General features: G+C 41.9%; 1 protein-coding gene across 1 annotated transcript in view; it reads left to right on the top strand.

Moving 5' to 3' along the window:
• LOC135937016 (uncharacterized) overlaps positions 1–13795 on the top strand; it is a 123752-nt gene that overhangs the window by 63592 nt on the left and 46365 nt on the right. The window contains exons 4-6 of the mRNA XM_065480085.1: positions 8131–8397; positions 9073–9471; positions 10070–10174. Of these exons, the coding sequence (XP_065336157.1) occupies positions 8222–8397; positions 9073–9471; positions 10070–10174 (680 nt within the window). The 5' untranslated portion in view covers positions 8131–8221. The remainder of the gene's footprint in view (positions 1–8130; positions 8398–9072; positions 9472–10069; positions 10175–13795) is intronic.

Here is a 13795-nt window from a genome sequence, read left to right on the forward strand (position 1 = left end):
CAGACTAGTATCGAAGACACATCACTAACACTTTAAAAACTTGAAATCACGTATTTCTTGCAGAGAGGAATAAACTGCGTCACACTGCATGTCTTCATGACGCATTTCAACAATCGAATTTCTTTGTACGTTAACTATTTTTTCACGTTGTGTGACATTTGCCACGCCTTATTGTTTGATTTCTCGGGGATGAAGCAAGCTTCTATTTCTTAACTTCCGCGAGTTACACCTCTTGAAGAGTCCAGTGGTTGCTCTTCATGAAGAATCCGGTTGAAGGGGTTTCCATACCAAAATTGTCAAAATATTCAGTTATTTTTCTAAGGATATAATTTATTTATTAAATTGCGATTTAGAAATCAAAATTATGCAACATTTGTAACATTTTGTAGCCTAGTTCAGTTGGCTTAGCAACAGCATTGCACTTAAATTTAAAAACAACGTTCAATTCGTTTTTTCTGTGACGCACAATATTGCAGGATGTTTATGTAAGCTTTTTCAGTGGGAGAATTCAAGTGTGCGATAATTTACGGCTATATGCGCATGCAACGCTTCCATACTTTCAAACGAAAGCTCTTGCACGACACAGAAACGTTTTATCTGCTGAGAATCTACATACGCCAGCTGCAACCGCTCGAGTGTTGGGCATTGACACGTTTTTCTTAATGCTAACGCATGATGCTCAGGAAGTCTCGGAATTCTCGCTTGCAACATAATTCTCAGCAGTTTAATGAAAATGAGCAACATGCGATAAGTGCATTCAAATGAAAACTTTTAATGTGAATTCTCCTCTTTTGATAAGTCCTTCTCGCAAGTTGTGCACATATTGCGTTTTAATTGTTCTCTTTAATCCGAGTAAGCAATCCTTCTGTAGCAATCGGTGTATCGGGATTTTGTGTCGCGCCAAACAGATACCCCGGAGCGTTGGGAAAATTGCAGGCGAAGCAAAAGCTTTGACGCATGCAGCGCGTGCGGGCAGAATATAGAAATCGCCTCGAGTCTATTTCTTCCCTCTTTTCCCGAAGAGAAAAGATATTTGACACACAGCGCAGCCGATTGACAAACGGCACAAAGTCGTCCACCGAGATGCCCACATATTACAGAAAATAGTCGGAGCCATCGCAGCTGTTGTCGATGCCCAGCCACGGCTGATTGATTCGGACGCTCCCACGTCAAATCGATAAGAAAAAGTGTCATGTTCTCTTTCACAGGGAAATAGTAAATAAAGCGCCTTGAAAGCGATATTTTTTGTTTCCCTTTGTCCAAGTATGCTCAAGTTATGCCTAAAATGTGAAAAAAGGCATCCAACTATTTACACTGCAGAAAAACCTTTGAAGTCAAAGATGTCAATCATCGCTCTTCCTAAAGTTTACCTTTTCCCTGATCAATTCAGTGTCGTTTAGGCTAATTGAGCTGCCCGCTCGTGTTGGCGTCAGTAGAAGCACATTCAATGGAGCACACTACTTCTTGCTTTTGGTCGCCGAGGTGACGAATTCAACTGCGGCAGTATAGAACCCCCCAACACCCCCTTTAAAGTGGATATCTTATTCTCCTTGTCGAATGAGCGAAATTTGCGATGAAAAAATGCTATTAAAAGGTGATCAACCGAAGAAAGGGCTGTTACAAAGACGTCGTAAAAACTTGAACCATTTACAGCTCGAGTATGGTTGCGGTGCAAGGGAAAAATTGCGCATTAAAGAGTTGCAACAAGCGCCACAAGTTGGACCGCAGGCCTTCTCATTATAAATTCGCGGCGGAAAGAGAGCTGCAGCGCGAGTTTGCAACTTGCAGTAATTGCACTCGTGTTCGGAATTATTCATCCACTCGATCAGACACGAAGTTGCTTGTTTAATGAGGAAAAACTGGTTACGCGTGCCGGTGGCGCTTGTTTGTGTTTGCGCCCCTGCGGCCGCCCATGCATCACTTTAAATGGCTTTTTCGAGCCCAGTGGAAGGCAGCAAATAATGATATTGTGTGTGTAGTTGGAGATAGTTGCCTCGCGATGCCCGGATCAGGTTGCTCTCTCCCTCCCTCCCTCTGTGCCGCGAAACCGGAGAGGCGGCAGTGTCTCTTCCATGGCTCAAAACAACTTTCCTCTTAACCAGAGCAGACACGTTTTTGGTAACGAGATGCTGCCAACTTTATTTACAGTTTTAAGCCAGATTTCTGCCCTTGCTGAGCTTGCTTAGCCTTCAGGTAGAGCAATTGACAAATTTTAACTTATTGAATTGTTTATTTTTTTAGCAAAGCTATTATTAATTAATACAACACATTTTTTGTGATAATACCTGTACTGCGTTCCTATTAAATTAATCTATTTGCTATAAAATTGTATGGTTAATGCTGAAAATACGGGTTGGAAAATCTAAATTAAAATGCTAACTGAACCCTCACTAAATCATTTTCTAACTTTAAACCCGTAATATAGAACATCGCATTGAGTAAGCTATTATTATGTTCGTGTTTGTCTGTTATGCGAATGTGTAATTTTATGTGTGTTACAACACACTTGAGACAATTTTGAGCGTGTGCGTAGCGTTGGAGGCTGCGGCGACGTGACGTGAATGCGTAATGCCAAGCTGTTAACAAAGTTACCGCCGGTCCGAAAGTGTGTACGGGCGCGCAGACGTCGCTCCAGATTTCAGATCTTGTCAAGACGCGATAGCTGCTGTCGTTCCGCGCAGGATCTCGTTATTTCCGGGACAGCTGGAAAAAGTAAAGAGACGTCCAGGTATGTGCGTTTTTGCGCGGATCAAATATCACACGCAATACGCTGCTGGAATAAAACATTTCCAATCATCTTTTAAACTCAGTAAAACCATCATAAAAAGGCACATTTGTTTTTAGATTTTTTTTTGGGGATTTTCTGGTAGCTTTAATTAACAGTATTAAGAAGCATCGATTTTAGTCTTAACGGTCTTAACTCAAAAAGTAACCAAGAGAATTACATCAAAATTTTCATTTTTGCTGGTTTCACGGGTCATTTTTTTTGTGAATTTTGAGATGATAAATATGCAATTTAAAAGTTAAAGTGTGCGTTGAACTGCCCTCATCCAGCCCGATAAAATGACAACCAATGCTAATTTTAGAAAATTTCCGGGTGTCTTTTGGATTTTGAAATCCAGCACCATACTTTTAAAATCCGAAATGCCCCATCAAAAATGGTCTCAGGGTACGTGTGAACGTTTTTAAAAATTCCTACGTAGCTCTCAGCTTTGTTTTCGATAAAATTAAAGTTTGAATTTCAAAACACATAAAATTTTCAATTTTTCCCAATGTTGTGAGCCTCAAATTATGGGTTCTAATCGTCAGAAATACAAAAACTGCACACCGCTCGTCTTTGCTTGACTTTCTTTGGCGAGCTGTATAGTTTTTGTCGTGCTCACCCATAACCCTCAACCATTATTAGCCATAATTTCATCCCTCAGGTCGAAATGTGAATATTTTTAATCATCCCAAGTTTTTGTTCTTTTGAGGATTTGACGCGTTAGAGGTATGTCAATTTCGTGATTTTGACTTTAGCAGGGAGTTTCCATTACCAAACAAATTTTACATATCCTAGCATTTTTATTAAAAAATATACATTATAGTGAACAAATATCAAAATGACGCACTTAATTTAAGTTCAGTAGCCATACACACTGGTTTTACATTCACTTTTAACCTTAATTTTGTGACTAAATGAATTGTTTCTCGGACAATAGAAAGATAGCAAAAATTTCGGCCCCTGTGAGAGACACACAGTTCTATTATCGTTCGTTTCCTTACACGAAGACTTAATTGAAAAGTCGGTGACTGCGTGGCGCGGTCGGCCTCTCTGCAGGCTGCGTGATTTATCCCTTGTCGGGGGGCGAGGGGGTGCTGTGCTGGCCGAGGGAGCGACGCCGATTACGGACTACATTGGCAGTGAAGGGCCGTGTGGCTCTTTTGGCAATCTGCCTTTTGTCACTATAGTAAAATATTTTAGCGGCCCGCAGCAGCAGCAGTAGAGATCGCAGCGTCGCTCGCCCGAGAGCCACTTTTATTTATGTGCGCAATTCTTTGCGTGGTCATGTTAGCTAACTGTGTGTGCGTGAGAGGGAGCGAGCGGCACACAAATTATGTCCCATCAATATATGAGACTTGTTCCTTCTGCTTTTTATTTCTCCAAATAGTATTACACGGCTTTTTCACTCGGCCAAAAAAGAGGCCCAGAGTGAAAAATGGTCACCAAGGAGGCTTCGAGGAGGTTTAGGCTTCATCAAAACCACCTCAACTTGCTTACCATCTGGAATTTTATTTTTGAATGTCGAATATGTTTAAACAGTTTGGTCGACAGTTAGACACTGTACCGAAAACCGTTAGTTTAGTGGTTTTTCTGGCTGGAGAACCAAGCAAATACGATCACAGGAATGCAGATGACCAATCAGAGAAGGGATCGGTTCTCAGAATGTGAGCTGGCCAAAGAACAAGAAAGCAGCGCCACACAGAGAGCCAATGGAAGTGACTCAAGCAACAAGGCAATAATAGTAGTTACACAGCAACAACTATGTATATACTTATCGCTTAATAGCACTGGCTGTCACTGTGGCGCTGCTGTCTCGATCTTACATTTAGGCCATCGCCAATCAGAGAACCACTCATTGTCAGCGTTCTTGAGGCACTTTTTGCTAGATCGAGACCCTCGAAAATTCAAGCTTCAATAATCAAGAAATTTATGACTTTTTATAAAAAAGTTTGAAGAGTTGATGTTCATCAGCAGGACAAAATAATTCATGGATATTGATGTCGTACTTTCACTTCAGGACAAAGCTCCAAAAATTCATATTTATTTTCATCTTATAGGCTTTCTAAGAGTCACGAGAAAGCATATTTGCACTATTTCATCCTGATGGACTGACTTATGTACCATTTCGACGTATTTTTCCTCAGAAAAAAGCGAGAGAGTAAAAAACAGTGCAGCAGCTTTTGAATATCTTATCCTGGAAAATGGCAAACACCATCATAGCAGCAGGCGATTTTTTTCCAGCCTTGTGTACTCAAATGTGCACAAAATATTTTCGTTTTCCGTACGCACGCTGCTGTGATACGATTATGCGAAAAATCATGGTACCAACCACTGCTCTCTGCTGTTTCTTTTTTTCGCTTTTTTATTTCTATGTGAATGGACCGTGTAATCCGATATATGCGTTTACCGCTCCGAATTTGCTGCTATTTTCTCTGCTCTTTCGGGTGAAATGTTGAAAGAGCTTTGCGTGCGCTAACGTGTGTTATCCTCTTGCGGAATTTTCGCTTACTGATTTTTAAAAAATAACCGTTGGGCAGCTTCAGAATTTTGTTGGTTGTTTACATGCTGTTTTACCTTAAAGCTGAGTGGGCTCTTTTCATTATTCAAATCAATATGAAAGTGTGTGCGGCTCAAGTGTAGCTTGAAAATTAATTTCAATTTTCTTCTCGGATAAGTGTTTCCATAATCCAAATGTTCAGAATTTAATTTTGTTTCAATTTTCGGCACGATTAATTTTCAGGCGAGCTTACAAAAATTGCCCCTCACGTCTTAATCCCCCTCTCGCAGATTTATAGGAGCACGTGCCGCGTGCGGCGAGTCGCGCGAAATTTCATTAAGAATTACTTCTCCACCGCGTGATAACATTCCAACTCGGGCTGAACGCATTGTCAGCGAAAAGCTCCTTCTTGGTGCCGCAGTCGAGTAGATTAGAAGTCCCTAATCACTGGTAGGTCCCGCGTCTCTTTGCATAATACTTGACGGCCCCAATCTCTCTTTCTCTTCCCGCCGAGCAGCGCCGAGAGATAATTCCTCGTTGCGTACGTTTTACTCTGCATGGTGCACACGCAAGAGGAAAATGAATCCCGCGTATTATATTATTTTGTCCGCTCGAGGCTTTCAGGAATAAATTCAAAGCGAAAAGGATCTCTTTTGCTCTCGGAATATAAATGCCCTCGCTTCTCTGGGTTCACAGGGCTGAACAAGAATATTCATAAAGTTCTCTGCTTTTATATCTGCATATTCTCCAATAATTCATGATGGTATTTTATACACACACGCGTGATTTACATTTAGGGGCTGCGTGTTTTTTTATTATTGGTACGTATATTACGATTTAATAAACACTGTAGTGAGCACAGAGAGCAGGATTTCTAACAAATGAATGGAAAAAAATAATTAAAATGTTGTCACCGTCAAAAAAGGCGGAAATAGGAAAGTTTTATATTTTTGTTATTTTTAATTTAGAAAAAAATGTAGTAATAAAGGCCCATGTTTCTCTAATTTTTTAGTATTTGCATGACAGTGTCAGGGTTTCAGCCGGCATTTTACCATTTAAATCATCAACCTAAGCAGCGAAAGGGCGGCGCAAATTATTTTTGGTTGTTGAGGCCTGTGAGAGAGCAAGGCTCACCGGCGCGCGTGTGCTCCCATTCATTTGGGGGCGAACAAGGGCGAAGCAGGTCAAGAGAGAGAGCAGGGCAGGGTAGGGTAGGGCGGAGTGCAGGCCAAAAATATTATCGCACTCATTGTTTAGCAGGCAAAGTTGGCAGGCGTCTTTGTGCCGTGTGCATGTTGCTCCTTTGGCGTGTCTTTTATTTAGAAATTAATCCGCGCATTGTGCAGAAGCGAACGCCAAGAAGCCGCGCGACGACAAAACGGAAAACGAATTAAGGCCACTGCAGCTGAAGCTGACGGGCTGCAGCACGCCGGCAAAATAAAATAGAGAATGCAGCTTTGCAGCGAGCGGCAAAGAGCAGGTGTTGAAAGATCCTTTTGCAATTTTCCTGCCACTGCACTTCGTTAGTGTTTAACGCCTCGACTTCTTATTCCTCATCCGACTTCGTAAACTATTGATTGAAACTACTACCAATAGCAAGCATCCTTTGATGAGATAGCTGGCAATCGCTGAGAATTTTTTTACTAGAAAATATCGGAAAAACTTTTTAATTTGTTATGAAAATGTGGTTACAATTTAAATGGCATTTGACTCTCAACTCAATATAAAGCTTGACACAATTAAACTTTTTCTGATAAAATCACCGTTGTGATTAAGCGATTTCGTAACAAAAAATTAATCTGGGAAATATTTACTCCAAAATAAAGAGCCTGACCATCTGTAGAATACACATCTTTTTTCAAAAACATTTTATGGCAGTTCCTATAACAGTTAGTTGTTATATTTCGAGTGTTGTAGTGAAAAACCCTATGATTTCCAGACCGTCTTAAATCCACAACCCTTTCTTATTGTTAGTAAAATTATAATTACATTTCGCAATAAAATCCTCAACATTATTTGCTAGGTCGATTACGTTGAGGAAAATGTTGCATTTCCTCGTCAGCATCTTCTGTGAGCTGTACAGTACACAGGAGAGAATAAACAAGAGTCGCTGGCAAGGTTTGTTTATCGCCGCGGAAAACAGGAGAAATAAACGCTGGCAAGAACAAAGCAGCATTAACTACACACACGCCGTGCAGCACAACAAGCAGCCCTGCGTCTTGTATAGTTGTGTGTGTGTGTGTGTCTGGGTCTTTCGCTCGGGAAAGCAAGCATTGAATTACTTCCAGCCCGCTTTCTCTTCAGCTGCATCTCTCAGCCGTCTTTTGCCAATCAAGCGGCCGGAGACGACACTCGCAAAACAATACGCAGAAAGATGAGGCTGCCGCTGGCAAGCCACCTTGCTTCCCCATTTACCAGACCGTGCGTGCGAATGCTCAATTATTTATTTTCCACGAATATGCCCGGATGGAGCAAACAAAGCTGACGTCAGCCACGAGCACGGATCGAGCCATGCGTCAGGGATGAAAATTCCAAATGTAGAACGAATATAGCGTACATGTTTGCATTGATGTGTGTTGACTAGCTGAAAATGCTTAGCTCGTCTATTTCTTCCTCCTTTACCAACAGGAAAATTCAACGAAAATAATTTTTAATTAATTAATTAATTTGTAACGAGAATAGTGCCTAAAATTTTCGATACAAAGCCGTTCGCGAGCTCCGACGGTAAAAATTTCTCATTGGGATTCAACATGAGAAAATTTTGAAGCCAGATTTTGTTACTGCGCTACAGACTTTCTTTTCTGATTTTTAACTGACCTGATTTTCCAGGATATTTTTGAACAATGTTTTAGCTTCGTCATTTTGAAAGTTTCAGGTAGGAGCCGAGCATGACGTGGAGCAGCCATTGAGTTTGAATCGGGCAGGCAGAGCGCGAGAGCCTCTGCTAGAAGGAAGCGAGCATGAGCGTGACCAGACTGACGCCGTTCGTCTTCGTGCTGCTGCTGTACGGTGGGGCCCACGCGTCCCACCCGCCCAAGCAGACGGGCCCATGCAGCTGGCTCATCGACACCATGCTCAGGCCCGCCGGCGTCTTGCACACGCCCAACTTTCCGCATAGATTCCCCACACCCGCCAAGTAAGCTTTCCTTTTTTTACTACAGTTAAATTTGCAAACTTCTTGTTCGCACGTTCCACCGTGTTTTTTTATTTTTCTTTTACATTGGATGATATTGACGAAATGTCACGGTTTGGAGGACGAAATTGGCAAGAAGCCAAGCAAACTCAGCGAAATTTACTCCAGAAATCAAAGTCTTTACTATGGCAGATTTATGTAAAATATTCGTTTGAAGACCTCAGCATCTAATTTTCTCTTGATGCGAAATTTCAAAATTTAGGCACGCTCTGGATTCCTCTCGCCGATTTTGATCGAATAAGCCAAATTTGATGTCCCAGGTCAGGATCAGACTGTTAATTTTAGGTTTCAATTAACACTTTGGAAATGAGCTCAGGAAATTGGGATTTTAAAAATGTGCTCAAAAGATGTCCCTTGCTACGTGTGAACTTGTGTCAAAATTTTCTGTTTCGTGATTGAGAAATTCCACCTTGAAACAATTTTTTCAACATTTCCATGTTTTGCAAATTCTGGAAACTCCAATTCTCGAGTTCTAAGCATCAGAATTGCAAAAACTACCCACCGTTAGACTCGTCTCAACCTCCCCTGACCTTTTGACTCCCTGCTTCAAAATGTTGATAGCAAAAATGTACTGTCAAGTGTCAAGTATTTTTAACAAAGTCCTCTTTTGGGTTGCAGGTGTCGGTGGGTGTTGAACACGCCGCAGTCACCGGACATGAACACAATCATCTGGTTCACGCAGATCTACCTGCTGACCGGGCTCAAGATCACGGAACAACTGGAGGAATCGGCCTCGGGCCTGGGGGGCTCGCGCGTGCTGCTCGACACGTCTGCGCACGCGCAGATGCTCAATTACACGTGGGTGCGCACGTCAATGCCCTACCTGATCGTCGAGCTCAGCCTGGACCAACTAGAGGGCAACCACGTGCGCACCAGGGACAACCTGCTCGACGTGTTTGGCTTCAACATCACCTACGAACTGGTGCCCGCCGACAAGGACACGCAGCAGCTGTCCAAACGCTGCAGCGTCGTCGAGTGCTCCTACGCGGGCGACTGCCTCGCCGACGCCTCCTTCACGTATACAATTCAAATTTTATATCGACTTTGACCAATGGGAATTCTAATGGCCACTGACACAGAGAAGGGGATTAAATAACGATTGAAATATTGTCCATTTTGGTGGATAACATTTAAGACAAAGTGATTCTCTTACAATTAGTGGCTTTTTGACGTAGCGCCAGCCTAAATTCGAGACAGCAGTGTGCCACTTGACACTTCAACAGGCAATGCAATAGACAAAAAGGCTGGCTGTAAGCTGACCTGCCTATTGTCGCTTGACTCTCTTCAGTTGACTGTCGCGTCGCGCTACTTCAAAGATGAGCCAATCAGAGAACCACCCGACTTCTCTATTCTCTAATTAGTCGTAGGCGTTCTTGTCGCACTTTATGCCAGGTTCAGACCAAAAACCACTTGGCTCACGGCCACGCGCTGCCAAGAAGATAATTCAACCGATTCTATGAAAGTTAAATCGCTTTATCTCGCGCCGGTTGAAATTTAAAGCTGTCGCTTAATAACGGTCATTTCCAGTCTAAAACAGATATTATTACGTGCCATAATATGTCAAAATCTTTGACAGGAGGAAAAATAAATTAAAATCTGCAATTTTCTTTTACAGGAATTACGGCTGCGTCTGCTACAATGGTTTCTCCGGCGATCAATGCCAGTTTGGACCTCTTTGCAACGCTGAGCTCAATCCCTGTCTCAATGGCGGCGTGTGTAGGTGAGTAGTCGCAATTCTTATTTTGGTAAATCGGAGAAATTTTAAAAGTTGAAACAAATGAAACATAAAATTAAAAAAAAATCCACGTGGTTCAACAATTATTTAGAACTTCAACAAAATTTGTAGGACCACGCGTATTTTCAAGGCCATAAATTACTGTTGCAAAGAAGCAGCCAGGCAGGCTTAAATGAAATTAGAATAAGGCCGCATCAATTACGCGCGTCTCCTCTCCATGCAGCTAAATCAGAGGGTGCTTAATTTTAATTGGTCCTGTGAGAGAATGCCAGAGTAATGGGGCCGCGAGGTGAGATAAAAATTAACTGTTGATCTCGACGGCTCCGGCGGCGGCATGGCACGCTGCTGAATATTCATACGCCGGCAGTTTGTATAATGTGCACGTGTGTGTTGTATAATGGAAGAGGCCGGCGCTTGTAATTTAATTAGAGGGCTTGTTTTGCTTTCGGCTCATTTTTTTCTCCTTCGTCAGCCCTATTATGCGGTATTCGCTCGCGTGCGCCCATCAAGCTGCTGTTTTCCGTTGTCGTCTCATTTTTGCCCGCCGGCGCTCCGACTGCTCCCTCTCAAGTCCCAGCCTGACTAACTAACTGATTTAATGGCCGTGTTAAGCGCACTTTGATGGGCATAATTTCATTTCGCGCTCACGCACCAGATTGCTGCGAACGGACGAGCCGAGAGAAATTAACCGCAATGCCGCAAAATCAGCAACGTTTTTACACACTCTCGTCAACTGTTTTTTGCACTCAAGAAGACCTTTCCTATACGTATGGTCAAATTTCCTCTTCTTGGGGAACTTCACGTCTTAGATTTTGGTGGAATTATATGAATTCGCCGTGGTAAACCGTTGTATTGGATTTATTGGCTATTGACGAAATGGTTAATTATTCAAATAGACGAGTGATTTATTCTAATTTTTGTAATTTCATTGGATAAGCACAAATCTTTCAATAGTTGTACCTTCCTAAACGCTAAATTTCAAAATTTAAAATAAATTACTCGTCTGTTTGAATAATTTACGTGTCCATTTCGTCAAAAGCAAATAAATCCAATAGAACGTTACACCGTAGAGCAAAAAACTAAACATGAAAACTGATCAAATTTCCCTGTCTTTGCATGTTTGCCAAAAGTATCCTGTAGCACTTTTGTTTCCGAGGCTTTGTAAGGTGTGCTTAATTTGAAAGTGGGCGTGTTTTTATCTGCCAAAAAATGGGTTCTTGTTTGTCCTGCTTTATAAATAAAATGTAAATAAACTTTATAAATATTCCCGAGACATTTCTTTGTTGCTTAGGTATAGAGAAAATCTTGCCATCTCTCAGATATTGCTGTTGTTTCTGTGTTAGTAATTGATCCTCTGGTATGGTTCCCAAAAGAGCATCAAAGGAGAAATAAATTATTTATGATATTTTGAAAGCAGTAGGATGGAATACAACAAAAAATAATAAATTTCTAACCTGTAGTTAGTGAAAACGCAATGTTGAAAGCCAAAATTTTCAATTAATCCAGCCAGCTCGGAAAAAGCAAAGCGTGGGTATCTGAAAACAAATGCGCCGGTGCGTGCAAAGTGGATTATTTGCTTTTGGGCTGACGCCCGCGCGCACGGCGGATTTGCTTGTCTGCCTATATCGCAATAAAGAAACAAAGGCATAAGCCAGCGCATAATGGAGCCTCGGCTCTAATAAATTATTCCGCACTTTGCGCGCCCTCGGCCGTCTGAACCCTTTTTTGCGTGTCCAAATCGGCAGGCGTGCGTCTGCAGATATCGCTTCATTTGCATGACTCGCCCTCCGCCCGACTTTTTTTCCTCTCTGCCTCGCCGAAATCTGCATTTTTCTTTCCTCCATACATACAAAGCTGCCGCTTTTTATTTGGAATTTCGCTTTTACGATTCGTTTTATGTCCTGCAGCTTTGCTTTCATATACTTTTCTGCCCAGGACACGTTTTTAAAAAGCTAAATTACGCATTCAGCAACTGACCGTTGAAATTCGACTTTTTGAGAAGAATTTAGACTCTCGCGGCGAAATACATTGAAAAATTAAGCCAATGAATATCAAGTGACTTTTATTTGTGCCACTAAATGATATTATCTCAACCGAAAAGGATAAACAAATAAAAGAAATGAACTCGTTCATTCATACGAAATTACTTCCTTCGTTCATCAAAAAGTCTTAATGACCTTGAAACAATCAAGAAAAATCAGCGAAGAAACTGATCTGTCACCGGTATAAAACAGCACGAGCAGAGAGGGCAATTAAGTGCAGATTTCGTAGCGGATTGGAAGTAATTGAGTTGGCTGGAGAGCGACAAGCCAATTAACAGCCGGCAGTGGCAGCAGCCACGCGCGCGAACAACTTAATTAAAATTGACCCGGTGCCTGCGAAGAATTTCAATCGAGCGGAAATCGGGCCGCAGCAACTTTGCCGCCGTTTCAATCAGCTCGTGGCCTGCTTATTTCTCTTTTCCGATCAATCTCCAAGTTTAAATGGAATATCCTGCGGTGCAAACGTCAGTTAACAAAAGGTCTGGCAAACTTATACTCCGCTTTGTCTCTCTCCCACGGCGCCCCAGGGCGACCATTCAAAGCGACCCCTATTTCCGCTCGCTTGCTTCTTACTTTGATTTTGGGCTGAAGACGACAGAAAAACCTGTGTCTTTTACAAAATGAACATGGAATGCACTGGATCAATTTGTCTGATATAAAATACATGCTGTTTTCAATATATAATAAGGGGTTGGCTGTTGCTTAGTGCTTGAGCAAAATTCTTGGCAAATCCGGAAAGCTGACGAAATTTTCCTCCTCACCAGTTTCCCCGAAAAGCTGTTTGTAATTGGCTTATACTTATCAGTTAAGAACTTTTGAAATAGCCAAAATATTGCTTGATTTTATGAAAACTCTTCTACAAGCTGCTATTTTCACGAGATTTTCCTACAGCACTTAACTGTTGGATATTCTTGGAAAATTCATCAACTTTTGCGAAAGTATAAAAAAGAGGTCTCAGCAGGTTAAAAAGGGTCAAAAATTAAAAAAAGTACAGGAGACAAATGTCTTTGCGCCCTTCGAGCCGTAAAGCACTATCAAACCTCACGTTTAAAATATTGTCAGCCGCGCCAGCCATCGGTGATAATGTTCAGCCGCCGCCTTAATCTCGCGGCTGAGACCTGTAAAAAATAATCGTATGCCATTCGATTTTCCTCGCTGAGCAGATTCCAAAAATAAAAGTTTATTGATATGCAGCCACTTTTGAAGAAATTATGGTAGCTATTATTTGGTTCAGTAAAGCAAGCGACCACTAATACTAAAACCACGAAGGGCACTTTTTGCAGAATCTGCAAGGCTACCATCCGTGTTTATCTTTTCTTGTTTATACAAAAAGCAGCTGAGTAATTGGACTGTTCCCTCTTTTCGGTATGAAAGCTTGTTTAGCTGTTGCTCCCAATTTGTTAGTTTGGCCAAGGGGAAACGTGTGTTCGCGCGGGTGCGCTTTCGGCAAACACGAATTGGGAAAATGCAAAGCTTCAAAGCGGTCGGCGTGCAAATAACGCATTCACAGGTCATGCGTTTACTTGCGGGATTGCCAGTCGAATGAGCTGCCCGATGAAGCGAG

This window comes from Cloeon dipterum, chromosome 1, assembly GCF_949628265.1.
Source record: "Cloeon dipterum chromosome 1, ieCloDipt1.1, whole genome shotgun sequence".
Taxonomy (NCBI): Eukaryota; Metazoa; Arthropoda; class Insecta; order Ephemeroptera; family Baetidae; genus Cloeon; species Cloeon dipterum.